Genomic DNA, 27,500 nt, shown 5'->3' on the forward strand with positions numbered 1-27,500 from the left:
CTCTGAGGGGAACACCTGGACCGGACTACAGGGAGGAGGTCTCACTCTGAGGGGAACACCTGGACCGGACTACAGAGAGGAGGTCTCACTCTGAGGGGAACACCTGGACTACAGGGAGGAGGTCTCACTCTGAGGGGAACACCTGGACCGGACTACAGGGAGGAGGTCTCACTCTGAGGGGAACACCTGGACCAGACTACAGAGAGGAGGTCTCACTCTGAGGGGAACACCTGGACTACAGGGAGGAGGTCTCACTCTGAGGGGAACACCTGGACCAGACTACAGGGAGGAGGTCTCACTCTGAGGGGAACACCTGGACCGGACTACAGGGAGGAGGTCTCACTCTGAGGGGAACACCTGGACCGGACTACAGGGAGGAGGTCTCACTCTGAGGGGAACACCTGGACCGGACTACAGGGAGGAGGTCTCACTCTGAGGGGAACACCTGGACCGGACTACAGGGAGGAGGTCTCACTCTGAGGGGAACACCTGGACCGGACTACAGGGAGGAGGTCTCACTCTGAGGGGAACACCTGGACTACAGGGAGGAGGTCTCACTCTGAGGGGAACACCTGGACTACAGGGAGGAGGTCTCACTCTGAGGGGAACACCTGGACCAGACTACAGGGAGGAGGTCTCACTCTGAGGGGAACACCTGGACCGGACTACAGGGAGGAGGTCTCACTCTGAGGGGAACACCTGGACCGGACTACAGGGAGGAGGTCTCACTCTGAGGGGAACACCTGGACCGGACTACAGGGAGGAGGTCTCACTCTGAGAGGAACACATGGACCAGACTACAGGGAGGAGGTCTCACTCTGAGGGGAACACCTGGACCGGACTACAGGGAGGAGGTCTCACTCTGAGGGGAACACCTGGACCAGACTACAGGGAGGAGGTCTCACTCTGAGGGGAACACCTGGACCGGACTACAGGGAGGAGGTCTCACTCTGAGGGGAACACCTGGACCGGACTACAGGGAGGAGGTCTCACTCTGAGGGGAACACCTGGACCAGACTACAGAGAGGAGGTCTCACTCTGAGGGGAACACCTGGACCGGACTACAGGGAGGAGGTCTCACTCTGAGGGGAACACCTGGACCAGACTACAGGGAGGAGGTCTCACTCTGAGGGGAACACCTGGACCGGACTACAGGGAGGAGGTCTCACTCTGAGGGGAACACCTGGACCGGACTACAGGGAGGAGGTCTCACTCTGAGGGGAACACCTGGACCGGACTACAGGGAGGAGGTCTCACTCTGAGGGGAACACCTGGACTACAGGGAGGAGGTCTCACTCTGAGGGGAACACCTGGACCGGACTACAGGGAGGAGGTCTCACTCTGAGGGGAACACCTGGACCGGACTACAGGGAGGAGGTCTCACTCTGAGGGGAACACCTGGACCGGACTACAGGGAGGAGGTCTCACTCTGAGGGGAACACCTGGACCGGACTACAGGGAGGAGGTCTCACTCTGAGGGGAACACCTGGACTACAGGGAGGAGGTCTCACTCTGAGGGGAACACCTGGACTACAGGGAGGAGGTCTCACTCTGAGGGGAACACCTGGACCGGACTACAGGGAGGAGGTCTCACTCTGAGGGGAACACCTGGACCGGACTACAGGGAGGAGGTCTCACTCTGAGGGGAACACCTGGACTACAGGGAGGAGGTCTCACTCTGAGGGGAACACCTGGACCGGACTACAGGGAGGAGGTCTCACTCTGAGAGGAACACATGGACCAGACTACAGGGAGGAGGTCTCACTCTGAGGGGAACACCTGGACCGGACTACAGGGAGGAGGTCTCACTCTGAGGGGAACACCTGGACCAGACTACAGGGAGGAGGTCTCACTCTGAGGGGAACACCTGGACCGGACTACAGGGAGGAGGTCTCACTCTGAGGGGAACACCTGGACCGGACTACAGGGAGGAGGTCTCACTCTGAGGGGAACACCTGGACTACAGGGAGGAGGTCTCACTCTGACGGGAACACCTGGACCAGACTACAGGGAGGAGGTCTCACTCTGAGGGGAACACCTGGACCGGACTACAGGGAGGAGGTCTCACTCTGAGGGGAACACCTGGACCGGACTACAGGGAGGAGGTCTCACTCTGAGGGGAACACCTGGACCGGACTACAGGGAGGAGGTCTCACTCTGAGGGAAACACCTGGACCAGACTACAGGGAGGAGGTCTCACTCTGAGGGGAACACCTGAACCAGACTACAGAGAGGAGGTCTCACTCTGAGGGGAACACCTGGACCAGACTACAGGGAGGAGGTCTCACTCTGAGGGGAACACCTGGACCAGACTACAGGGAGGAGGTCTCACTCTGAGGGGAACACCTGGACCAGACTACAGGGAGGAGGTCTCACTCTGAGGGGAACACCTGGACCAGACTACAGGGAGGAGGTCTCACTCTGAGGGGAACACCTGGACCGGACTACAGGGAGGAGGTCTCACTCTGACAGAAACACCTGGACCGGACTACAGGGAGGAGGTCTCACTCTGAGGGGAACACCTGGACCGGACTACAGGGAGGAGGTCTCACTCTGAGGGAAACACCTGGACCAGACTACAGGGAGGAGGTCTCACTCTGAGGGGAACACCTGGACCAGACTACAGGGAGGAGGTCTCACTCTGAGGGGAACACCTGGACCAGACTACAGGGAGGAGGTCTCACTCTGAGGGAAACACCTGGACCAGACTACAGGGAGGAGGTCTCACTCTGAGGGGAACACCTGGACCAGACTACAGGGAGGAGGTCTCACTCTGAGGGGAACACCTGGACCAGACTACAGGGAGGAGGTCTCACTCTGAGGGGAACACCTGGACCGGACTACAGGGAGGAGGTCTCACTCTGAGGGGAACACCTGGACCAGACTACAGGGAGGAGGTCTCACTCTGAGGGGAACACCTGGACCAGACTACAGGGAGGAGGTCTCACTCTGAGGGGAACACCTGGACCAGACTACAGGGAGGAGGTCTCACTCTGAGGGGAACACCTGGACCAGACTACAGGGAGGAGGTCTCACTCTGAGGGGAACACCTGGACCGGACTACAGGGAGGAGGTCTCACTCTGACAGAAACACCTGGACCGGACTACAGGGAGGAGGTCTCACTCTGAGGGGAACACCTGGACCGGACTACAGGGAGGAGGTCTCACTCTGAGGGAAACACCTGGACCAGACTACAGGGAGGAGGTCTCACTCTGAGGGGAACACCTGGACCAGACTACAGGGAGGAGGTCTCACTCTGAGGGGAACACCTGGACCAGACTACAGGGAGGAGGTCTCACTCTGAGGGGAACACCTGGACCAGACTACAGGGAGGAGGTCTCACTCTGAGGGGAACACCTGGACCGGACTACAGGGAGGAGGTCTCACTCTGAGGGGAACACCTGGACCAGACTACAGGGAGGAGGTCTCACTCTGAGGGGAACACCTGGACCGGACTACAGGGAGGAGGTCTCACTCTGAGGGGAACACCTGGACCGGACTACAGGGAGGAGGTCTCACTCTGAGGGGAACACCTGGACCAGACTACAGAGAGGAGGTCTCACTCTGAGGGGAACACCTGGACCGGACTACAGGGAGGAGGTCTCACTCTGAGGGGAACACCTGGACCAGACTACAGGGAGGAGGTCTCACTCTGAGGGGAACACCTGGACCGGACTAGAGGGAGGAGGTCTCACTCTGAGGGGAACACCTGGACCGGACTACAGGGAGGAGGTCTCACTCTGAGGGGAACACCTGGACCAGACTACAGGGACTGTCCGGTGGATTAGCTCCTCGTGCTAACAGTTAGCTCCGCTGTATGCGGTTAGCTCCGCTGTTAGCATGCAGTGTTGCTAAGCTAACCGCTAACGATAGTGAAGCAGCTGTTGATTGGTCCACAGGGAGCGCGCGCTCAGACACCAGCAGGTGACGCGCGTGCGTGTGTACATAATTATTATAATTCATAAAAATAAACAAATCAAATTTAAACCTTTACCTTCTTCAGCTCGAGGTCTACGGGCGCCGCCATCTTCTGATCCTGATACACACACTGCGCATGCGCGAGGAAGTCAGTCAGTCGTCTTCCGTTAACAAAATAAAAGCCTCTAAAGTTTTTATTTATTTATTTATTTAAATTAACGATGTAAACAAAACATTACAAGTCGATCTCCTCTGGATTATTAAACATGTCCAGTGTCTTTGTGTTTCATCTGTTTCAGGTGAAACATTTTATAAATTAATTAATATATAAATTATACAAAGACCGCACATTTCCCCTGTTGTTGTTTGTGTTTGTGTTGTTGTTGTTTGTGTTTGTGTTGTTGTTGTTTGTGTTTGTGTTGTTGTTTGGGTTTGTGTTGTTGTTTGTTTGTTGAAGAGTGTTTCCAGCTGCAGATTTTCATCATTTCTGTTAAATTTTTATATTTAGACACGAAAGAGTTCATAAAAATCTTTGAACTGATAAAAAGGAAAAAGAACATTTATATTTGAATTAGTTTGGTTTTAACTTTATTTATTTATTGTGTTTATTACTTTAATATTTATATTTATTTATTGTGTTTATTACTTTAATATTTATATGTATTTATTGTGTTTATTACTTTAATATTTATATTTATTTGTTGTTGTTTAGAATTGATCTTGTTTCTCTGAAACTCCTCATTTTATCCACGTTTGTTTCCGTGTGTGACTGTAAACTGTTTAACTGCATTTGTGTTTATTTTATTATAGATCATGTGTGTGTGTGTGTCTGTCTCTGTGTGTGTGTGTGTGTGTGTGTGTCTGTCTCTGTGTGTGTGTGTGTGTGTGTGTGTGTGTCTGTCTGTCTCTGTGTGTGTGTGTGTGTGTGTGTGTGTGTGTGTCTGTCTGTGTGTGTGAGTGTGTCTGTGTGTCTCTGTGTGTGTGTGTGTGTGTGTGTATGTGTATGTGTGTGTGTGTCTGTCTGTCTCTGTGTGTGTGTCTGTCTCTTTGTGTGTCTGTCTGTCTGTGTGTGTGTGTGTGTGCGTCTGTCTGTCTGTGTGTGTGTGTGTGTGTCTGTCTGTCTGTGTGTGTCTGTGTGTGTGTGTGTGTGTGTATGTGTATGTGTGTGTGTGTGTGTGTCTGTCTGTCTCTGTGTGTGTGTGTGTGTGTGTGTGTGTGTGTGTGTGTGTGTGTGTCTGTCTGTCTCTGTGTGTGTGTGTGTGTGTGTGTGTGTGTGTGTGTGTGTGTGTGTGTGTGTGTGTGTGTCTGTGTGTGTGTGTGTGTGTGTGTGTGTGTCGTAAAGTGAGGAACACGTAAATAAACAAACAGTAAACATGTTTGTTTACAGCAGAATTAACTTTGTGTTTATTTATTTTTGACCTCGTGAATCAAACAAACTTCATTCACACAAGACGAACGTCCAACTCTGATGATGTCACTGGGTTTCCAGCGACCCCATTGGCCGGCTGTTGATCCTCTGAAGGTAAACAAACAGGAAGTAAACACGCTTCATCTGAACACGCACACGAGGTCGCTGTGACGTCATTGGTGCAGCTGTGATGTCATCTGTTGTTGTTGTTGTTGTGGGGTCACCTGGTGGTGTTGTTGTTGTGTCATCTGTTGTTGTTGTGGGGTCACCTGTTGTTGTTGTTGTTGTGGGGTCATCTGTTGTTGTTGTTGTGGGGTCATCTGTTGTTGTTGTTGTTGTGGGGTCATCTGTTGTTGTTGTTGTTGTTGTTGTGGGGTCATCTGTTGTTGTTGTTGTTGTTGTTGTTGTGGGGTCATCTGTTGTTGTTGTTGTTGTTGTTGTGGGGTCATCTGTTGTTGTTGTGGGGTCATCTGTTGTTGTTGTGGGGTCACCTGTTGTTGTTGTTGTGGGGTCATCTGTTGTTGTTGTTGTTGTTGTTGTGGGGTCATCTGTTGTTGTTGTTGTTGTGGGGTCATCTGTTGTTGTTGTTGTTGTGGGGTCACCTGTTGTTGTTGTTGTTGTTGTGGGGTCATCTGTTGTTGTTGTTGTTGTTGTTGTGGGGTCATCTGTTGTTGTTGTTGTTGTGGGGTCATCTGTTGTTGTTGTTGTTGTGGGGTCATCTGTTGTTGTTGTTGTTGTTGTGGGGTCATCTGTTGTTGTTGTTGTTGTTGTTGTGGGGTCATCTGTTGTTGTTGTTGTTGTTGTGGGGTCACCTGTTGTTGTTGTTGTTGTTGTTGTTGTGGGGTCATCTGTTGTTGTTGTTGGGGTTCTGGATGAAGTTGACGGAGTAGGAGCCCGTGTCCGTGTCCTGGTTCACCTGGAAGTTACTGGTGGAAAGTCCAAACGGCCTCAGGACCAAGTTCCCCAGCTCCTTCAGTTTACCTGCAGGTCAGAGGTCACGGTCAGAGGTTAAAGGTCACGGGTCAGAGGTTAAAGGTCATGGGTCAGAGGTTAAAGGTCATGGGTCAGAGGTTAAAGGTCACGGGTCAGAGGTTAAAGGTCACGGGTTAAAGGTCAGAGGTCACGAGTCAGAGGTTAAAGGTCCGGGGTCAGAGGTTAAAGGTCACGGGTCAGAGGTTAAAGGTCACAGGTTAAAGGTCACGGTCAGAGGTCACGAGTCAGAGGTTAAAGGTCATGGGTCAGAGGTCACAGGTTAAAGGTCATGGGTCAGAGGTTAAAGGTCACGGGTCAGAGGTTAAAGGTCACGGGTCAGAGGTTAAAGGTCATGGGTCAGAGATCACGGGTCAGAGGTTAAAGGTCACGGGTCAGAGGTTAAAGGTCAGAGGTCACGAGTCAGAGGTTAAAGGTCATGGGTCAGAGGTAAAAGGTCACGGGTCAGAGATCACGGTCAGAGGTTAAAGGTCACGAGTCAGAGGTTAAAGGTCACGGGTCAGAGATCACGGGTCAGAGGTTAAAGGTCACGGGTCAGAGGTTAAAGGTCACGGGTCAGAGGTAAATGAATAACAAAAGCTGGTGATGTGTCCTGTGTGGATGGCGTGCTGATGGTGTGTGGATGGTGTGTGGATGGCGTGTGGATGGCGTGCTGATGGCGTGTTGTTGGCGTGTGGATGGCGTGTGGATGGCGTGCTGATGGTGTGTTGTTGGCGTGTGGATGGCGTGTGGATGGTGTGTGGATGGCGTGTGGATGGCGTGTGGATGGTGTGTGGAAGCGTGTGGATGGTGTGTGGATGGCGTGTGGATGGCGTGTGGATGGTGTGTGGAAGCGTGTGGATGGTGTGTGGATGGCGTGTGGATGGTGTGTGGATGGTGTGTGGATGGTGTGTGGATGGTGTGTGGAAGCGTGTGGATGGTGTGTGGATGGCGTGTGGATGGTGTGTGGATGGCGTGTGGATGGTGTGTGGATGGTGTGTGGATGGTGTGTGGATGGTGTGTGGATGGTGTGTGGATGGCGTGCTGATGGTGTGTGGATGGCGTGTGGAAGCGTGTGGATGGCGTGCTGATGGTGTGTGGATGGCGTGCTGATGGTGTGTGGATGGCGTGCTGATGGTGTGTGGATGGCATGTGGATGGTGTGTGGATGGTGTGTGGATGGCGTGTGGATGGCGTGTGGATGGTGTGTGGATGGCGTGTGGATGGTGTGTGGATGGCGTGTGGATGGCGTGTGGATGGTGTGTGGATGGCGTGTGGATGGTGTGTGGATGGCGTGTGGATGGTGTGTGGATGGTGTGTGGATGGTGTGTGGAAGCGTGTGGATGGTGTGTGGATGGCGTGTGGATGGCGTGTGGAAGCGTGTGGATGGTGTGTGGATGGTGTGTGGATGGCGTGTGGATGGCGTGTGGATGGCGTGTGGATGGTGTGTGGATGGCGTGTGGATGGTGTGTGGATGGCGTGTGGATGGCGTGTGGATGGCGTGTGGATGGCGTGTGGATGGCGTGCTGATGGCGTGCTGATGGTGTGTGGATGGCGTGTGGAAGCGTGTGGATGGTGTGTGGATGGCGTGTGGATGGTGTGTGGATGGTGTGTGGATGGTGTGTGGATGGCGTGTGGATGGTGTGTGGATGGCGTGTGGATGGTGTGTGGATGGCGTGTGGATGGCGTGTGGATGGCGTGTGGATGGCGTGTGGATGGCGTGTGGATGGTGTGCTGATGGCGTCCTGATGGCGTGCTGATGGCGTGTGGATGGCGTGTGGATGGCGTGTGGATGGCGTGCTGATGGCGTGCTGATGGTGTGTGGATGGCGTGTGGAAGCGTGTGGATGCCGTGTGGATGGCGTGTGGAAGCGTGTGGATGGCGTGTGGATGGCGTGTGGATGGCGTGTGGATGGCGTGTGGATGGCGTGTTGTTGGCGTGCTGATGGCGTGCTGATGGCGTGTGGATGCCGTGTGGATGCCGTGTGGATGCCGTGTTGTTGGCGTGCTGATGGCGTGTGGATGGTGTGTGGATGGCGTGCTGATGGCGTCCTGATGGCGTGTGGAAGCGTGTGGAAGCGTGTGGATGGCGTGTGGATGGCGTGTGGATGGCGTGCTGATGGCGTCCTGATGGCGTCCTGATGGCGTGTGGAAGCGTGTGGATGGTGTGTGGATGGTGTGTGGATGGTGTGTGGATGGCGTGCTGATGGTGTGTGGATGGCGTGTGGATGGCGTGTGGATGGCGTGTGGATGGCGTGTTGTTGGCGTGTGGATGGCGTGTTGTTGGCGTGTGGATGGCGTGCGGATGGCGTCCTGATGGCGTGTGGAAGCGTGTGGAAGCGTGTGGATGGCGTGCGGATGACGTGCGGATGGCGAGGGTTTGGTGATGCGTTCAGGTGCAGTACGTACTCATCATCTCCTCCTTCAACTTCTCATTCCTCTCCTGAATCTGCTGAGGCAGCCTCTGAGAGACAGACAGGTGCAGACAGACAGAGACAGACAGACAGGTGCAGACAGACAGACAGGTGCAGACAGACAGAGACAGACAGACAGGTGCAGACAGACAGACAGGTGCAGACAGACAGACAGGTGCAGACAGACAGAGACAGACAGGTGCAGAGGGAGAGACAGACAGACAGGTGCAGACAGACAGGTGCAGACAGACAGACAGGTGCAGACAGACAGGTGCAGACAGACAGACAGGTGCAGACAGACAGACAGGTGCAGACAGACAGACAGGTGCAGACAGACAGGTGGAGAGAGAGAGACAGGTGCAGACAGACAGACAGGTGCAGACAGACAGGTGCAGACGGACAGACAGGTGCAGACATACAGACAGGTGCAGACAGACAGGTGCAGACAGACAGACAGGTGCAGACAGACAGAGACAGACAGGTGCAGACAGACAGACAGGTGCAGACGGACAGACAGGTGCAGACATACAGACAGGTGCAGACAGACAGGTGCAGACAGACAGACAGGTGCAGACAGACAGACAGGTGCAGACAGACAGAGACAGACAGGTGCAGAGGGAGAGACAGACAGACAGGTGCAGACAGACAGACAGGTGCAGACAGACAGGTGCAGACAGACAGACAGGTGCAGACAGACAGACAGGTGCAGACAGACAGACAGGTGCAGACAGACAGGTGGAGAGAGAGAGACAGGTGCAGACAGACAGACAGGTGCAGACAGACAGGTGCAGACGGACAGACAGGTGCAGACATACAGACAGGTGCAGACAGACAGGTGCAGACAGACAGACAGGTGCAGACAGACAGACAGGTGCAGACAGACAGACAGGTGCAGACAGACAGACAGGTGCAGACAGACAGACAGGTGCAGACAGACAGGTGCAGACAGACAGACAGGTGCAGACAGACAGGTGCAGACAGACAGGTGGAGAGAGAGAGACAGGTGCAGACAGACAGGTGGAGAGAGAGAGACAGGTTAGAGTCTGACAGTTTGTTTCTGGTTCAGAGTTTTTATATTTGACGTCAGGTGAGACTCAGACGTGTCAGAGGTCAGTGAACTCACCACGCAGACGTGTCAGAGGTCAGTGAACTCACCACGCAGACGTGTCAGAGGTCAGTGAACTCACCACGCAGACGTGTCAGAGGTCAGTGAACTCACCACGCAGACGTGTCAGAGGTCAGTGAACTCACCACGCAGACGTGTCAGAGGTCAGTGAACTCACCACGCAGACGTGTCAGAGGTCAGTGAACTCACCATGAGGGCCTGCCTGGCGCTGGTCTGGTTCGGGTCCAGGTCCAGAACCTTCTTGTAGTCCTCCAGAGCCTCGTCCAGTTTGTCCGTCTGCTCGTAGAGCTCCGCCCTCCTCAGCACGGCCCGCACATATTCTGGATTCAGCGCTATCGCTATGGCAACCACAGGCAACCAATCAGAACACAGAGCAGCCAGTGACCCTGTGAACAGGTAAAGAATGATGTCATCACTCACCTCTGGAGCAGTCGGAGATCGCCTGGTCCTTCAGGTCCTGGCAGAGACACAAGTTTAGCAGGTTAGCATCTGTGTTAGCATGGTGTTAGCATTGTGTTAACGTGTTGTTGGCGTGTTTGTGTGTTGTTAGCCTCCGTGTTAGTGTGTTGTTAGCCTCTGTGTTAGTGTGTTGTTAGCCTGTTGTCAGCCTCTGTGTTAGCATGTTGTTAGCATGTTGTCAGCCTCTGTGTTAGCCTGTTGTTAGCCTCTGTGTTAGCCTGTTGTCAGCCTCTGTGTTAGCCTGTTGTCAGCCTCTGTGTTAGCATGTTGTCAGCCTTTGTGTAAGCATGTTGTTAGTCTCTGTGTCAGCGTCTGTGTTAGCCTGTTGTCAGCCTCTGTGTTAGCATGTTGTTAGCCTCTGTGTGAGCATGTTGTTAGCCTGTTGTCAGCCTCTGTGTTAGCCTGTTGTTAGCCTCTGTGTTAGTGTGTTGTTAGCCTCTGTGTAAGCATGTTGTTAGCATGTTGTTAGCCTGTTGTCAGCCTCTGTGTTAGCATGTTGTTAGCCTGTTGTTAGCCTGTTGTCAGCCTCTGTGTTGGCCTGTTGTTAGCCTGTTGTTAGCCTGTTGCTAGCGTGTAGCTGGTTACCAGGTGCAGTCTTGCAGCAGCTCTGTTGGAGAACAGCACCGATCGTTCTCTGCTGAAACAAACGGGACAGAAACCCAACGCCTCCGTGTAGCTGCGCTCCGCCGCACGCCACTCTGCAGGGACACAAACCGGGTCAGACCGGATCAGCCCTGTTCATACTGTTTAAACTGGTTCAGACCGGTTTATACAGGAGGTCATGTGATGTGATGATGTCACTCACCTGCAGCTTTAAACTGAACGTTTCCTTTTTCCTTCAGACTCAAACTTTGCTGCCGTCGACTCTGAAACACACAGGGCTCATTAAGACCTGGTCCTGGGTCATTAAGACCTGGTCCTGGGTCATCAGGACCTGGTCCTGGGTCATTAGGACCTGGTCCTGGGTCATTAGGACCTGGTCCTGGTTTATTAAGACCTGGTCCTGGGTCATTAGGACCTGGTCCTGGGTCATTAGGACCTGGTCCTGGTTTATTAAGACCTGGTCCTGGGTCATTAGGACCTGGTCCTGGGTCATTAGGACCTGGTCCTGGGTCATTAAGACCTGGTCCTGGGTCATTAGGACCTGGTCCTGGGTCATCAGGACCTGGTCCTGGGTCATTAAGACCTGGTCCTGGGTCATTAGGACCTGGTCCTGGGTCATTAGGACCTGGTCCTGGGTCATTAGGACCTGGTCCTGGGTCATCAGGACCTGGTCCTGGGTCATTAAGACCTGGTCCTGGGTCATTAAGACCTGGTCCTGGGTCATCAGGACCTGGTCCTGGGTCATTAAGACCTGGTCCTGGGTCATTAGGACCTGGTCCTGGGTCATTAAGACCTGGTCCTGGTTTATGAGGACCTGGTCCTGGGTCATTAAGACCTGGTCCTGGGTCATTAGGACCTGGTCCTGGGTCATCAGGACCTGGTCCTGGGTCATCAGGACCTGGTCCTGGGTCATTAAGACCTGGTCCTGGGTCATCAGGACCTGGTCCTGGGTCATTAGGACCTGGTCCTGGGTCATTAAGACCTGGTCCTGGGTCATCAGGACCTGGTCCTGGGTCATTAAGACCTGGTCCTGGGTCATTAAGACCTGGTCCTGGGTCATCAGGACCTGGTCCTGGGTCATTAGGACCTGGTCCTGGGTCATTAAGACCTGGTCCTGGGTCATTAGGACCTGCTCCTGGGTCATTAAGACCTGGTCCTGGGTCATTAGGACCTGGTCCTGGGTCATTAAGACCTGGTCCTGGGTCATTAAGACCTGGTCCTGGGTCATCAGGACCTGGTCCTGGGTCATTAGGACCTGGTCCTGGGTCATTAAGACCTGGTCCTGGGTCATCAGGACCTGGTCCTGGTTCATTAGGACCTGGTTCTGGTCTTTAAGGACGTACCTCTCTCTCCTCCTCCGTCAGCTCCTTCTCCACCTCCTTCAGGTATTCATCGTCCACCTCCACCTCCTTCATCTCTGAGTCTGAGTCTGAGTCCTGCAGCCTGTCTCCCTGCTGCTCCTCCTCCTGCAGCCTGTCTCCCTGCAGCCTGTCTCCCTGCTCCTCCTGCAGCCTGTCTCCCTGCTCCTCCTCCTGCAGCCTGTCTCCCTGCTCCTCCTCCTGCAGCCTGTCTCCCTGCTCCTCCTGCAGCCTGTCTCCCTGCGCCTCCTCCTGCAGCCTGTCTCCCTGCTCCTCCTCCTGCAGCCTGTCTCCCTGCTCCTCCTCCTGCAGCATGTCTCCCTGCTCCTCCTGCAGCCTGTCTCCCTGCAGCCTGTCTCCCTGCTCCTCCTGCAGCCTGTCTCCCTGCTGCTCCTCCTGCAACCTGTCTCCCTGCTCCTCCTCCTGCAGCCTGTCTCCCTGCTCCTCCTCCTGCAACCTGTCTCCCTGCTCCTCCTGCAGCCTGTCTCCCTGCTCCTCCTCCTGCAGCCTGTCTCCCTGCTCCTCCTGCAGCCTGTCTCCCTGCTCCTCCTGCAGCCTGTCTCCCTGCTCCTCCTGCAGCCTGTCTCCCTGCTCCTCCTGCAGCCTGTCTCCCTGCTCCTCCTGCAGCCTGTCTCCCTGCTCCTGCTCCTCCTCCTGCAGCCTGTCTCCCTGCTCCTCCTGCAGCCTGTCTCCCTGCTCCTCCTGCAGCCTGTCTCCCTGCTCCTCCTCCTGCAGCCTGTCTCCCTGCTCCTCCTGCAGCCTGTCTCCCTGCAGCCTGTCTCCCTGCAGCCTGTCTCCCTGCATGTGTCCTGTGTCAGTTCTAAAGTGCAGCTCTTGTCCTCCTCTTGTGCCCGGAGGCTCCACGGTCTCCTGGCAGTCGTAGAAGTCCTCCTCCTCCTCCTGCTCCTGCTGCAGCCTGTCTGCCTGCAGCCTGTCTCCCTGCAGCCTGTCTCCCTGCAGCCTGTCTCCCTGCAGCCTGTCTGCCTGCAGCCTGTCTGCCTGCAGCCTGTCTGCCTGCAGCCTGTCTCCCTGCAGCCTGTCTCCCTGCAGCCTGTCTGCCTGCAGCCTGTCTCCCTGCAGCCTGTCTCCCTGCAGCCTGTCTCCCTGCAGCCTGTCTCCCTGCAGCCTGTCTCCCTGCTCCTCCTGCTCCTCCTGGTGGCCCCGGCTGCTCATGCTGAAGCTCTGTTTCTCTCAGTTGAGCTCATGAGATGAAAGTTTCACCTTAAACAGAAAAGAAGAAACAAACATCAGGGGACGAGCAGAACGGCTCCATCTCAAGATCGTCTCAACAACAAAAAAGAACTCCAGCAGTCGGGTTGCCAGGTTTGTTGGTTGGTTGCCAGGTTTGTTGGTTGGTTGCCAGGTTTATGTTCAGGTGGGTTGCCAGGTTTGTGTGAGTGTGTCAGTGATGAATCAAACAGGAAACCCTGATTTAACTAATCAGTGAATTCTCAACAGTGTTTAACGTGAGCCGGTCTGCAGCTGAGTCCATCAGCTCTCATCATGAGTCAGCAACACACGACCCTGGCAACCAGCAACAGACGACCCTGGCAACCAGCAACAGACGACCCTGGCAACCAGCAACAGACGACCCTGGCAACCAGCAACAGACGACCCTGGCAACCAGCAACAGACGACCAGCAACAGACGACCGTGGCAACCAGCAACAGCCGACCCTGGCAACCAGCAACAGACGACCCTGGCAACCAGCAACAGACGACCCTGACAACCAGCAACAGACGACCCTGGCAACCAGCAACAGACGACCCTGGCAACCAGCAACAGACGACCCTGGCAACCAGCAACAGACGACCCTGGCAACCAGCAACAGACGACCGTGGCAACCAGCAACAGACGACCCTGACAACCAGCAACAGACGACCCTGGCAACCAGCAACAGACGACCCTGGCAACCAGCAACAGACGACCCTGGCAACCAGCAACAGACGACCCTGGCAACCAGCAACAGACGACCCTGGCAACCAGCAACAGACGACCAGCAACAGACGACCGTGGCAACCAGCAACAGCCGACCCTGGCAACCAGCAACAGACGACCCTGGCAACCAGCAACAGACGACCCTGACAACCAGCAACAGACGACCCTGGCAACCAGCAACAGACGACCCTGGCAACCAGCAACAGACGACCCTGGCAACCAGCAACAGACGACCCTGGCAACCAGCAACAGACGACCGTGGCAACCAGCAACAGACGACCCTGACAACCAGCAACAGCCAGTACAATAGTAATACTATTATACTAATAACACTAGAATAATACTAGATTAATTCTAATAACACTTATTAACTATTATTACGTATTAATACTATAACACCAGAACAATAACACTAAAACACCATAACAATAACACTAGAACACCAGAACAATAACACTAGAACACCATAACAATAACACTAGAACACCAGAACAATAACACTATAACACCAGAACAATAACACTATAACACCATAACAATAACACTAATATCACTGTTGATGATAATGTAATGTTTCTAATGTAGAAACATTTGCTTGAAAGTGTGAAATCATTTGTGAAGAGAAACTTTAACAACGTCTGAATGAAGCTTCATTTATGAACTAATATACACATTTATGAATTAATGTATATGTTTATGAACTAATATATACATTTATGAATTAATGTATATGCTTATGAACTAATATATACATTTATGAATTAATGTATATGTTTATGAACTAATATACACATTTATGAATTAATGTATATGTTTATGAACTAATATATACACATTTATGAATTAATGTATATGTTTATGAACTAATATACACACTTATAAATGAATATTATTAAACTAATATATATATATATACTTTTCTTTCCTGTTTATTCTGAATGTTGCGGTTTTATTCTGAAACAGCAGAGACATAAATAAATCCGCAGGTTGATAAACGGAGCTAATGACCAGCTAACATGCTAACATGCTAACATGCTAACCGCTGACAGCACCCACGGTCAGTGTGACGTCATCCCTGTAAGCGCGAGACACAGAAATATGAACTAAAAACGTTAAAAACATTAAAAACGCGTTGTTTTCCTACCTGCTAACAGCTAACAGCTAACAGCTAACAGCGTTAGCCTGCCGGAGATCCTCCTGTCACTTCCGGCTCTGCTTCTTCTTCGCCGGTTTACAATGTGTTCCTGCTGGATTAGACCGGATATGACGACAGAGTCTGTTTCTTCTTCGCTGGTTTAAAGCGTGCCCTGCCGGATCAGACCGGATGTGACGACAGAGTCTGCGTTTTATTTATTCTTTCTAAAGATACAAAATAAATAAATATAAAAATATAAAAAATAAAATAAAGATACAAAATAAATAAATATAAAAGTATAAAAAATAAATTAAAGATACAAAATAAATAAATATAAAAATATAAAAAATAAAATAAAGATACAAAATAAATAAATATAAAAATATAAAAAATAAAATAAAGATACAAAATTAAAAATGAATAAATGACTTTTTTTGACATAATGAACTTTTTGTTCATTTTAGTTCATGAAAAAGTGATTTTTAACCATTTTAATCACATTTAATAAAAGGTTCAAATATCTAAAGAATTTTAGAGAAAAAAGTAAAAAAAACATGAAGATTTATATTTATAAACGTTTAATCACAGAATAATTTTATTTAAATATTAATAAAACATTAAACCAAAACTACAGAAACACGTCAGCGCTTTAATAAAGAACCAAACGCAACATTAATACGAATTAAACTCTGAATACAAAAAGATTATTAAAGTGACTTTTAAACACAGGGAAATGAAACACATTTATTTATAGGATTATCATTAATAACATTAACAACATTAATATTAATAATATTAAAACACATTGTATCTGATGTTTATTAATCTTCCCCAAAAACTTTTAATATAATTTAATAAAGTTACAACAATGAAACTTAACTGTGACGACATGAAGATCCAATCATTTGCATCATTATTACTTATATATATATATATATATAAATATATATATATACTTAAATTTATATAAATATAAAGTATATGAAGGTGCAGGAACCCTGATCAATATAAATATATTTTTATTTTTATTTTAAATCCCTTTCAGCTTCATTTTCATGTTTTTCACCTTAAAGACAAAATGAACTAAAATCTTGTTTTTGTGATTTTTTTTTACAGACGAAAGAAAAAAAAGTTGTTAAAAATCTTTTTTCGTCAGTTTTAAATGAAACTGTCGTCGTCTTAAAACCTCGATATCTAAAACTTTACTCATTATTTTTATCATGAGATTATTCAGAATCACAGCTCCTTCAGACGCTGACGGGACGATCTCAGGCCTCTGAGGACCCGGGTCTAAACACTTAAACCTGGTCTCTCTGGGTCCTGGGGGTCCTGGGGGTCCTGTGGGTCCTGGGGGTCCTGTGGGTCCTGGGGGTCCTGTGGGTCCTGGGGGTCCTGGGGGTCCTGGGGGTCCTGGGGGTCCTGGGGGTCCTGTGGGTCCTGTGGGTCCTCTGGGTCCTGTGGGTCCTGGGGGTCCGGGGAGTCCCGGGAGCGCCGGGTCTCAGCGACCCACTCAGCGAAGGACGACACGCGGGCGTAGACTCCAGGTCTCTGAGGACGACCACAGCCAACGCCGAATGATGTCACACCTGCCAGGGACCAATCAGAGCCCAGCTGGGTTAGAGTGTGTGTGTGTGTGTGTGTGTGTGTGTGTGTGTGTGTGTGTTCACCTGAGTGTGTGTGTGTGTGTGTGTGTGTGTGTGTGTGTCTGTGTGTGTGTGTGTGTGTGTGTCTGTGTGTGTGTGTGTGTGTGTGTGTGTGTGTGTGTGTGTGTGTGTGTTCACCTGAGTGTGTGTGTGTGTGTGTGTGTGTGTGTGTGTGTCTGTGTGTGTGTGTGTGTGTGTGTCTGTGTGTGTGTGTGTGTGTGTGTGTGTGTGTGTGTGTGTGTGTGTGTCTGTGTGTGTGTGTGTGTCTCACCGGTCAGAGTCCAGTGTTCCTCGTGCAGACACATCAGTGGACCTCCAGAGTCGCCCTGAGAATAAACAGAGTCCAGGTGAGACTAAGCCCCGCCCACAATTCCTGTGTGCTCCAATGAGGAAGCTGGGTCAGCGTCAGTTCTCTGAGTGTCCACTAGGGACAGGTTTCATGTTCAACACGTTTACACAGCATCATTAAACCTGTTTAAGGTCAGGGCTACTCTACGTACGCCCCTCCCCCAGCGTCACATACATGCCCTGTTATGGTCAGAGGAGGCGGAGTCTAATAGATAGAGACTCCCGTGTACGAGGACGACGTCAGAGAGCGGAGCTGACGGAGACGCCGCGGTGGTGGTTACCTGGCAGGAGTCGACCCCCCCCTCGGGGAAGCCGGCGCACAGCATGCTGGGAGTGATGCTGTGCTCAGGCAGGAGCCGCTGACACTCAGCCTGCACCACCAGGGGGACCTCGGCCTCCTGCAGCACGTCAGGCAGGGACCCTGGGGACAGACAGGAAGGGACAGACAGGAAGTCAGGACAGACAGGAAGTCAGGACAGACAGGAAGTGAGGGCAGACAGGAAGGGACAGACAGGAAGGGACAGACAGGAAATGAGGACAGACAGGAAGACAGGACAGACAGGAAGGGACAGACAGGAAGTGACAGTCAGGAAGTGACAGACAGGAAGAGACAGACAGGAAGTGACAGACAGGAAGGGACAGACAGGAAGTGAGGACAGACAGGAAGGGACAGACAGGAAGGGACAGACAGGAAGTCAGGACAGACAGAAAGGGACAGACAGGAAGTGACAGACAGGAAGTCAGGACAGACAGGAAGGGACAGACAGGAAGGGACAGACAGGAAGTGACAGACAGGAAGTGACAGACAGGAAGTGAGGACAGACAGGAAGGGACAATCAGGAAGTGACAGACAGGAAGTCAGGACAGACAGGAAGTGACAGACAGGTAGTGACAGACAGGAAGTGAGGACAGACAGGAAGGGACAGTCAGGAATTGACAGACAGGAAGTGAGGACAGACAGGAAGGGACAGACAGGAAGTGACAGACAGGAAGTGAGGACAGACAGGAAGTGAGGACAGACACACAGACAGACAGACAGACAGACAGACAGACAGACAGACAGACACACACACACACACACACACACACACACACACACACACACACACACACACACACGCACACACACTCACCGTCAGAGTCTCGTCCCCATCCAGCGATCAAACATCGAGTCCCTGCTGAGAAATCTGATCCTTCAGCAGGTAAACACAGCGGCTGCACCCCCTCTGTAAACAACAACAACAACAACAACAACAACAACAACATCTATAAATATATAACAGCAGGTAAACACAGCGGCTGCACCCCCTCTGTAAACAACAACAACAACAACAACAACAACAACATCTATAAATATATAACAGCAGGTAAACACAGCGGCTGCACCAGCTCTGTAAACAACAACAACAACAACAACAACAACATCTATATAAATATATATAATATCTATCATACATAAATAATAAATAAACTGAAGCTGATTGGCTGCTGTGTTTCCTGTTGTTACTGAGGCTGAAGCTGATTGGCTGCTGTGTTTCCTGTTGTTACTGAGGCTGAAGCTGATTGGCTGCTGTGTTTCCTGTTGTTACTGAGGCTGAAGCTGATTGGCTGCTGTGTTTCCTGTTGTTACTGAGGCTGAAGCTGATTGGCTGCTGTGTTTCCTGTTGTTACTGAAGCTGAAGCTGATTGGCTGCTGTGTTTCCTGTTGTTACTGAGGCTGAAGCTGATTGGCTGCTGTGTTTCCTGTTGTTACTGAGGCTGAAGCTGATTGGCTGCTGTGTTTCCTGTTGTTACTGAAGCTGAAGCTGATTGGCTGCTGTGTTTCCTGTTGTTACTGAGGCTGAAGCTGATTGGCTGCTGTGTTTCCTGTTGTTACTGAGGCTGAAGCTGATTGGCTGCTGTGTTTCCTGTTGTTACTGAGGCTGAAGCTGATTGGCTGCTGTGTTTCCTGTTGTTACTGAGGCTGAAGCTGATTGGCTGCTGTGTTTCCTGTTGTTACTGAGGCTGAAGCTGATTGGCTGCTGTGTTTCCTGTTGTTACTGAAGCTGAAGCTGATTGGCTGCTGTGTTTCCTGTTGTTACTGAAGCTGAAGCTGATTGGCTGCTGTGTTTCCTGTTGTTACTGAGGCTGAAGCTGATTGGCTGCTGTGTTTCCTGTTGTTACTGAGGCTGAAGCTGATTGGCTGCTGTGTTTCCTGTTGTTACTGAGGCTGAAGCTGATTGGCTGCTGTGTTTCCTGTTGTTACTGAGGCTGAAGCTTATTGGATGCTGTGTTTCCTGTTGTTACTGAGGCTGAAGCTGATTGGCTGCTGTGTTTCCTGTTGTTACTGAGGCTGAAGCTGATTGGATGCTGTGTTTCCTGTTGTTACTGAGGCTGAAGCTGATTGGATGCTGTGTTTCCTGTTGTTACTGAGGCTGAAGCTGATTGGATGCTGTGTTTCCTGTTGTTACTGAGGCTGAAGCTGATTGGATGCTGTGTTTCCTGTTGTTACTGAGGCTGAAGCTGATTGGATGCTGTGTTTCCTGTTGTTACTGAGGCTGAAGCTGATTGGATGCTGTGTTTCCTGTTGTTACTGAGGCTGAAGCTTATTGGATGCTGTGTTTCCTGTTGTTACTGAGGCTGAAGCTGATTGGATGCTGTGTTTCCTGTTGTTACTGAGGCTGAAGCTGATTGGCTGCTGTGTTTCCTGTTGTTACTGACGGGTGAAGCTGATTGGCTGCTGTGTTTCCTGTTGTTACTGAGGCTGAAGCTGATTGGCTGCTGTGTTTCCTGTTGTTACTGAGGCTGAAGCTGATTGGCTGTTGTGTTTCCTGTTGTTACTGAGGCTGAAGCTGATTGGCTGCTGTGTTTCCTGTTGTTACTGAGGCTGAAGCTGATTGGCTGCTGTGTTTCCTGTGTTTTTACTGACGGCTGAAGCTGATTGGCTGCTGTGTTTCCTGTTGTTACTGAGGCTGAAGCTGATTGGCTGCTGTGTTTCCTGTGTTGTTACTGAAGCTGAAGCTGATTGGCTGCTGTGTTTCCTGTGTTTTTACTGACGGCTGAAGCTGATTGGCTGCTGTGTTTCCTGTTGTTACTGAGGCTGAAGCTGATTGGCTGCTGTGTTTCCTGTTGTTACTGAGGCTGAAGCTGATTGGCTGCTGTGTTTCCTGTTGTTACTGAGGCTGAAGCTGATTGGCTGCTGTGTTTCCTGTTGTTACTGAGGCTGAAGCTGATTGGCTGCTGTGTTTCCTGTTGTTACTGAGGCTGAAGCTGATTGGCTGCTGTGTTTCCTGTTGTTACTGAAGCTGAAGCTGATTGGCTGCTGTGTTTCCTGCTGTTACTGACGGGTGAAGCTGATTGGCTGCTGCAGGTGCATCATGGCGATGTCGGCCTCTTTGCTGCGTCGGTCGTATCGCGGGTTGATGACGATGCGATCGACTCGTCGGGTCTGAACGTCGGCAGAGTTCGTGTCACTCTGAGAGAGAAGACCGAAGACGGCCGACCACAACGGGAGGTGGACGTTCTTCCTGCGCCGCAAAACAGTATTCACTTTATTATTTATTTATATATGAATATTAATATAAATATACTTAAATATGTTCCAGTTATTATTATATACACGTCATTTATATATTTATGTTTGTTTGTGATCAAAGCTTTTCTCTGTGGATAAATCTGCGTCTCACCCGAACACGCAGTGAGCGGCGGTGAGCAGCCACTCTCGTCCAATCACAGACGCTCCGCACACGTGACGCCCCCCCCACTGCAGAGACACCATCCACGGCCACGCCCCCTTCACGGCGTTAGCCCCGCCCACCACTCTGACCTCACCTGACAGGTGACAACAAACAAACAAACAAACAAACAAACAAACACAAACAAACACACAAACATGAGTCAGCTGTAAACACTGAACAGCGTCTGAGCCTCACGCTGAGGTCCGTTACCTGCTGCAGGTGCGCTCTCTGCTGATTGGTCCGACTGCATCGAGGTATTCACCTGTCGAACGCCACACGCTGAAACACACGAAAACATGTTTAACACCTGCTCACCTGTGTTGTACAGGTGTGTGTTGTACAGGTGTATGTCGTTCAGGTGTATGTTGTTCAGGTGTGTGTCGCTCAGGTGTGTGTTGTACAGGTGTGTGTTGTTCAGGTGTGTGTCGCTCAGGTGTGTGTTGTACAGGTGTGTGTTGTTCAGGTGTGTGTCGCTCAGGTGTGTGTCGTACAGGTGTGTGTCGCTCAGGTGTGTGTTGTACAGGTGTGTGTTGTTCAGGTGTGTGTCGTACAGGTGTGTGTCGCTCAGGTGTGTGTTGTACAGGTGTGTGTTATACAGGTGTGTGTTGTACAGGTGTGTGTTGCTCAGGTGTGTGTTATACAGGTGTGTGTTGTACAGGTGTGTGTCGCTCAGGTGTGTGTCGCTCAGGTGTGTGTCATACAGGTGTGTGTCGCTCAGGTGTGTGTTGTACAGGTGTGTGTTGTTCAGGTGTGTGTTGTACAGGTGTGTGTAGTTCAGGTGTGTGTCGTACAGGTGTGTGTCTCTCAGGTGTGTGTCGTACAGGTGTGTGTTGCTCAGGTGTGTGTCGCTCAGGTGTGTGTCGCTCAGGTGTGTGTCGTACAGGTGTGTGTCGCTCAGGTGTGTGTTGTACAGGTGTGTGTCACTCAGGTGTGTGTCGTACAGGTGTGTGTCGTACAGGTGTGTGTCGTACAGGTGTGTGTCGCTCAGGTGTGTGTCGCTCAGGTGTGTGTCGTACAGGTGTGTGTTGCTCAGGTGTGTGTCGCTCAGGTGTGTGTCGTACAGGTGTGTGTCGCTCAGGTGTGTGTCGTACAGGTGTGTGTTGCTCAGGTGTGTGTCGCTCAGGTGTGTGTTGTACAGGTGTGTGTCGCTCAGGTGTGTGTCGTACAGGTGTGTGTCGTACAGGTGTGTGTCGTACAGGTGTGTGTCACTCAGGTGTGTGTCTCTCAGGTGTGTGTCGCTCAGGTGTGTGTCGCTCAGGTGTGTGATGCTCAGGTGTGTGTCGCTCAGGTGTGTGAACTCACGTTTGTTGTCACAGTGGAGAGAAATCACGTTGCTGCAGGTTTCACTGTAAAAACAACAAAAACAATCTTCATGAAACGTTCTGGTCTTGGTTCTGGTTCTGGTCTTGGTTCTGGTTCTGATTCTGGTTCTGGTTCTGGTTCTGGTCTTGGTTCTGGTCTTGGCTCTGGTCTTGGTTCTGGTTCTGGTCTTGGTTCTGGTTCTGGTCTTGGTTCTGGTCTTGGCTCTGGTTCTGGTTCTGGTCTTGGTTCTGGTCTTGGCTCTGGTCTTGGTTCTGGTTCTGGTCTTGGTTCTGGTTCTGGTCTTGGTTCTGGTCTTGGCTCTGGTTCTGGTTCTGGTCTTGGTTCTGGTCTTGGTTCTGGTCTTGGTTCTGGTTCTGGTCTTGGTTCTGGCCTTGGTTCTGGTTCTGGTCTTGGTTCTGGTCTTGGTCTTGGTTCTGGTCTTGGTTCTGGTTCTGGTCTTGGTTCTGGTCTTGGTTCTGGTTCTGGTTCTGGTCTTGGTTCTGGTCTTGGTTCTGATCTTGGTTCTGGTTCTGGTCTTGGTTCTGGTTCTGGTCTTGGTTCTGGTCTTGGTTCTGGTCTTGGCTCTGGTTCTGGTTCTGGTTCTGGTTCTGGTCTTGGTTCTGGTCTTGGTTCTGGTTCTGGTCTTGGTTCTGGTTCTGGTCTTGGTTCTGGTCTTGGCTCTGGTTCTGGTTCTGGTTCTGGTCTTGGTTCTGGTCTTGGTTCTGGTTCTGGTCTTCAGTACCTGACACTGGTTTCCAGTGTTCCGTTGGTGACTGTGACGGTTGTAAACGGTGAATCTTGGGGCCGGGCCGGCAGCAACGTGGCCTCCCCGGACCTGCAGACAGACAGGTGAAGAAAGACAGGTGAAGACAGACAGGTGCAGACAGACAGGTGAGGGTTACCTGTGTCCCAGGTGAAGACAGACAGGTGAAGACAGACAGGTGCAGACAGACAGGTGCAGACAGACAGGTGAGGGTTACCTGTGTCCCAGGTGAAGACAAACAGGTGAGGGTTACCTGTGTCCCAGGTACTGACAGGTGAAGACAGACAGGTGAAGACAGACAGGTGAAGACAGACAGGTGAGGGTTACCTGTGTCCCAGGTACTGACAGGTGAAGACTGACAGGTGAGGACAGACAGGTGAGAGTTACCTGTGTCCCAGGTACTGACAGGTGCAGACAGACAGGTGAAGACAGACAGGTGAAGACAGACAGGTGAGGGTTACCTGTGTCCCAGGTACTGACAGGTGAAGACTGACAGGTGAGGACAGACAGGTGAGAGTTACCTGTGTCCCAGGTACTGACAGGTGAAGACAGACAGGTGAAGACAGACAGGTGAGAGTAACCTGTGTCCCAGGTACTGACAGGTGAAGACAGACAGATGAGAGTTACCTGTGTCCCAGGTGAAGACAGACAGGTGAAGACAGACAGGTGAGAGTTACCTGTGTCCCATGTACTGACAGGTGACGACAGACAGATGAGAGTTACCTGTGTCCCAGGTGAAGACAGACAGATGAAGACAGACAGGTGAGAGTTACCTGTGTCCCAGGTGAAGACAGACAGGTGAGGGTTACCTGTGTCCCAGGTGAAGACAGACAGGTGAGGGTTACCTGTGTCCCAGGTACTGACAGGTGGACACAGACAGGTGGGGGTTACCTGTGTCCCAGGTACTGACAGGTGAAGACAGACAGGTGAGGGCTCCAGGTGTCCCCACACACAGTGAGCAAAGAGGAAACAAGTTGAAACTGGAGACGACTGGAATTGTTTCCCTGCAACACGACTGAAAAACAAACAAACAAACAAACAAACAGGTAAACAACTGAAAAACAAACAAACAAACAAACATGTAAACAACTGAAAAACAAACAAACAAACAAACAAACAGGTAAAACAACTGAAAAACAAACAAACAAACAAACAAACAGGTAAAACAACTGAAAAACAAACAAACAAACAAACAAACAAACATGTAAACACATAAACAACAACAACAACAACACCACACACAGAGTCCGTGTAATCGCTGACTCACCACAGTCGGCTTCATCGGACGCGTCCGGACAGTCGACCTCGCCGTCACACTGACCGTTACCATGGATACAACTTCCTGTCCCACACTGGAACTGACCCTCTGCACACGCAGCTGTTTACAAAAAAACAACAACAGTCGTCTTCATCACCGCCCCAAGGGATGACCTCTTCACTCTCATGACCCTGTGACCTTTGACCCTGTGACCTGTGACCCTGTGACCTGTGACCTCTGAATAAAATGGCGTCACGTGGTCAGTGAAACACTTTGTGAGACTCTTCTATGAAACCTTCTGTCAGGAAGTGAAGTTCCTCACCACAGGGGTCAGAGGTTACGTGACCACAGGGGTCAGAGGTCACGTGACCACAGGGGTCAGAGGTTACGTGACCACAGGGGTCAGAGGTCACATGACCACAGGGGTCAGAGGTCACGTGTGTGTGTGTGACTCGTGGCGGCGGCGCTCACCTGGTGACCCCAGGTCGACCCCTGAGCTGAAGTTGGCGCTGAAGCCTCGGCCTTGACCCGAGCTGTCCGTCAAGAACCACACTGTCATCTGATTGGTCGTTGAGAACAGATCGTGGGCGGGGCCTTCGCTGCCACTGAGGACGGCTGAAACACAGCAGAGTGACGTCACACACACACACACACACACACACACACACACACACACACACTCATACACACACACACAGACACACACACACACACACACACACACACACACACTCATACACACACACACACACACTCATACACACACACACACACACACACACACACACACACACACACACACACACACACACACACACACACACACACACACACACACACACTCATACACACACACACACACACACACACACACACACACACACACACACACACACACACACACACACACACACACACACACACACACACACACACTTCCTCACCCAGTAGGGTGGAGTCAGGCCCCGCCCCGTCCCGCACCTCGACCACGTCAAAGGTCGCTTCAACGTCAAAGTCCAGGAAGTGAAGCTGGAGGTTGTTTCCTGCGTGGGAGTGAAGCGTCCACACACCTGCAGCAAAGCATCATGGGTAAGATCACACACCTGCAGCAAAGCATCATGGGTAAGATCACACCTGCAGCAAAGCATCATGGGTAAGATCACACCTGCAGCAAAGCATCATGGGTAAGATCACACACCTGCAGCAAAGCATCATGGGTAAGATCACACCTGCAGCAAAGCATCATGGGTAAGATCACACACCTGCAGCAAAGCATCATGGGTAAGATCACACACCTGCAGCAAAGCATCATGGGTAAGATCACACACCTGCAGCAAAGCATCATGGGTAAGATCACACCTGCAGCAAAGCATCATGGGTAAGATCACACCTGCAGCAAAGCATCATGGGTAAGATCACACCTGCAGCAAAGCATCATGGGTAAGATCACACCTGCAGCAAAGCATCATGGGTAAGATCACTGAGTTTACTCACACTGAGCCCCGTTCCCGTAGGATTGTGGGTAATTTGGCGAGCTGAAGGTGGAGTTTGGCTCCCACAGGTGGACGGGTCCGCCACAGTCAGCTGGACCAATCAGAAGAGAGGGGGCGGAGTCAGACTGACATCACAGGTGCGTCATAGGATACAGCTTCTAAGGGCGTGTGTAGGGGCGTGGTCTGAGTTTACCTGATGTAGGGGGCGTGGTCTGTGTTTACCTGGTGCAGGGGGCGTGGTCTGTGTTTACCTGGCATAGGGGGCGTGGTCTGAGTTTACGTGGTGCAGGGGCGTGGTCTGTGTGTACCTGGTGCAGGGGGCGTGGTCGTCGGAGGCGGTACATTGGTTGGCTCAGGGGGGGCGGGGCCACAGGGGTCAGAGGTCAGTGTGATGTCATCGAGGGCGATGTCGTTCCTCAGACCTCCGTCCTTCAGAGCTTCAAAGATCACCTGCAGAGGTCAAAGGTCAGAGGTCAAAGGTCAGAGGACAGAGGTCAGGGGTCAGAGGAGGTCAGAGGACAGAGTTCAGAGGTCAGAGAACAGAGGTCAGAGGTCAGAGGACAGAGGTCAGAGTTCAGAGGTCAGAGGACAGAGGTCAGAGGACAGAGGTCAGAGGTCAGAGGTCAGAGGAGGTCAGAGGACAGAGGTCAGAGGACAGAGGTCAGAGGTCAGAGGACAGAGGTCAGAGGTCAGAGGTCAGAGGACAGAGTTCAGAGTTCAGAGGACAGAGGTCAGAGGTCAGAGGTCAGAGGACAGAGGTCAGAGGACAGAGGTCAGAGGTCAGAGGACAGAGTTCAGAGTTCAGAGGTCAGAGAACAGAGGTCAGAGGTCAGAGGTCAGAGTTCAGAGGTCAGAGGACAGAGGTCAGAGGACAGAGGTCAGAGGTCAGAGGTCAGAGGTCAGAGGAGGTCAGAGGACAGAGGTCAGAGGACAGAGGTCAGAGGTCAGAGGACAGAGTTCAGAGTTCAGAGGTCAGAGGACAGAGGTCAGAGGACAGAGGTCAGAGGACAGAGTTCAGAGGTCAGAGGTCAGAGTTCAGAGTTCAGAGGTCAGAGGACAGAGGTCAGAGGTCAGAGGTCAGAGGTCAGAGGACAGAGTTCAGAGGACAGAGGTCAGAGTTCAGAGGTCAGAGGTCAGAGGAGGTCAGAGGTCAGAGGACAGAGGTCAGAGGTCAGAGTTCAGAGGTCAGAGGAGGTCAGAGGACAGAGGACAGAGGTCAGAGGTCAGAGGACAGAGGTCAGAGGTCAGAGGTCAGAGGACAGAGGTCAGAGGACAGAGGTCAGAGTTCAGAGGTCAGAGGGCAGAGGTCAGAGGTCAGAGGTCAGAGGAGGTCAGAGGACAGAGGTCAGAGGTCAGAGGTCAGAGGACAGAGGTCAGAGGTCAGAGTTCAGAGGTCAGAGGTCAGAGTTCAGAGGTCAGAGGACAGAGGTCAGAGGTCAGAGGACAGAGTTCAGAGGTCAGAGAGCAGAGGACAGAGTTCAGAGGTCAGAGAGCAGAGGACAGACCCGTGTGGACTTCCTGTGTGATGTCACTGACCGTGGTCTCCGTGGTCAGGTTGAGGGTCACCTGACCGTAGTTCCAGTTGTCGCCGTAGTTACCGTCTCTCTGGAACGCCACGGTAACGGCAGAATCCTCCAGAAGGACTCTGAG

The 27,500-nt window shown here is 51.5% G+C and overlaps 3 protein-coding genes across 3 annotated transcripts in view; all 3 read right to left on the minus strand.

Moving 5' to 3' along the window:
• Positions 1-4,053, minus strand: part of pfdn1 (prefoldin subunit 1) — a 7,329-nt gene extending 3,276 nt beyond the window's left edge. Inside the window, exon 1 of the mRNA XM_083927125.1 lies at positions 3,996-4,053. Within this exon, the coding sequence (XP_083783251.1) occupies positions 3,996-4,028 (33 nt within the window). The 5' untranslated portion in view covers positions 4,029-4,053. The remainder of the gene's footprint in view (positions 1-3,995) is intronic.
• Positions 4,054-5,777: 1,724 nt separating this feature from the next.
• On the minus strand, positions 5,778-15,474 carry ttc1 (tetratricopeptide repeat domain 1). Its single transcript, XM_083927178.1, has 9 exons — positions 15,337-15,474; positions 12,832-13,475; positions 12,240-12,786; positions 11,099-11,159; positions 10,879-10,991; positions 10,255-10,291; positions 10,024-10,172; positions 8,704-8,758; positions 5,778-6,308 (listed from the first exon to the last, which is right to left on the minus strand). Exons 2-9 carry the CDS (start codon positions 13,425-13,427, stop codon positions 6,172-6,174), a joined length of 1,695 nt encoding a protein of 564 aa, XP_083783304.1. The 5' UTR covers positions 13,428-13,475; positions 15,337-15,474; the 3' UTR covers positions 5,778-6,171.
• A 667-nt stretch (positions 15,475-16,141) lies between these two features.
• Positions 16,142-27,500, minus strand: part of tmprss15 (transmembrane serine protease 15) — a gene marked incomplete at its 5' end in the record, with an annotated part of 21,552 nt that continues 10,193 nt past the window's right edge. Inside the window, 17 exons of the mRNA XM_083927179.1 lie at positions 16,142-16,913; positions 17,242-17,296; positions 17,600-17,739; positions 18,452-18,544; positions 20,643-20,824; positions 20,984-21,128; positions 21,245-21,313; positions 22,337-22,380; positions 23,079-23,421; positions 23,561-23,694; positions 23,991-24,114; positions 24,367-24,477; positions 24,829-24,972; positions 25,302-25,427; positions 25,852-25,941; positions 26,159-26,300; positions 27,387-27,500. The exon at positions 27,387-27,500 is cut by the window's right edge and continues 31 nt beyond it. Coding sequence (XP_083783305.1) covers positions 16,618-16,913; positions 17,242-17,296; positions 17,600-17,739; positions 18,452-18,544; positions 20,643-20,824; positions 20,984-21,128; positions 21,245-21,313; positions 22,337-22,380; positions 23,079-23,421; positions 23,561-23,694; positions 23,991-24,114; positions 24,367-24,477; positions 24,829-24,972; positions 25,302-25,427; positions 25,852-25,941; positions 26,159-26,300; positions 27,387-27,500 — 2,352 coding nt within the window. The 3' untranslated portion in view covers positions 16,142-16,617. The remainder of the gene's footprint in view (positions 16,914-17,241; positions 17,297-17,599; positions 17,740-18,451; positions 18,545-20,642; positions 20,825-20,983; positions 21,129-21,244; positions 21,314-22,336; positions 22,381-23,078; positions 23,422-23,560; positions 23,695-23,990; positions 24,115-24,366; positions 24,478-24,828; positions 24,973-25,301; positions 25,428-25,851; positions 25,942-26,158; positions 26,301-27,386) is intronic.

The sequence above is a fragment of the Echiichthys vipera genome (assembly GCF_963691815.1).
Source record: "Echiichthys vipera genome assembly, chromosome: 14".
Classification (NCBI taxonomy): domain Eukaryota; kingdom Metazoa; phylum Chordata; class Actinopteri; order Perciformes; family Trachinidae; genus Echiichthys; species Echiichthys vipera.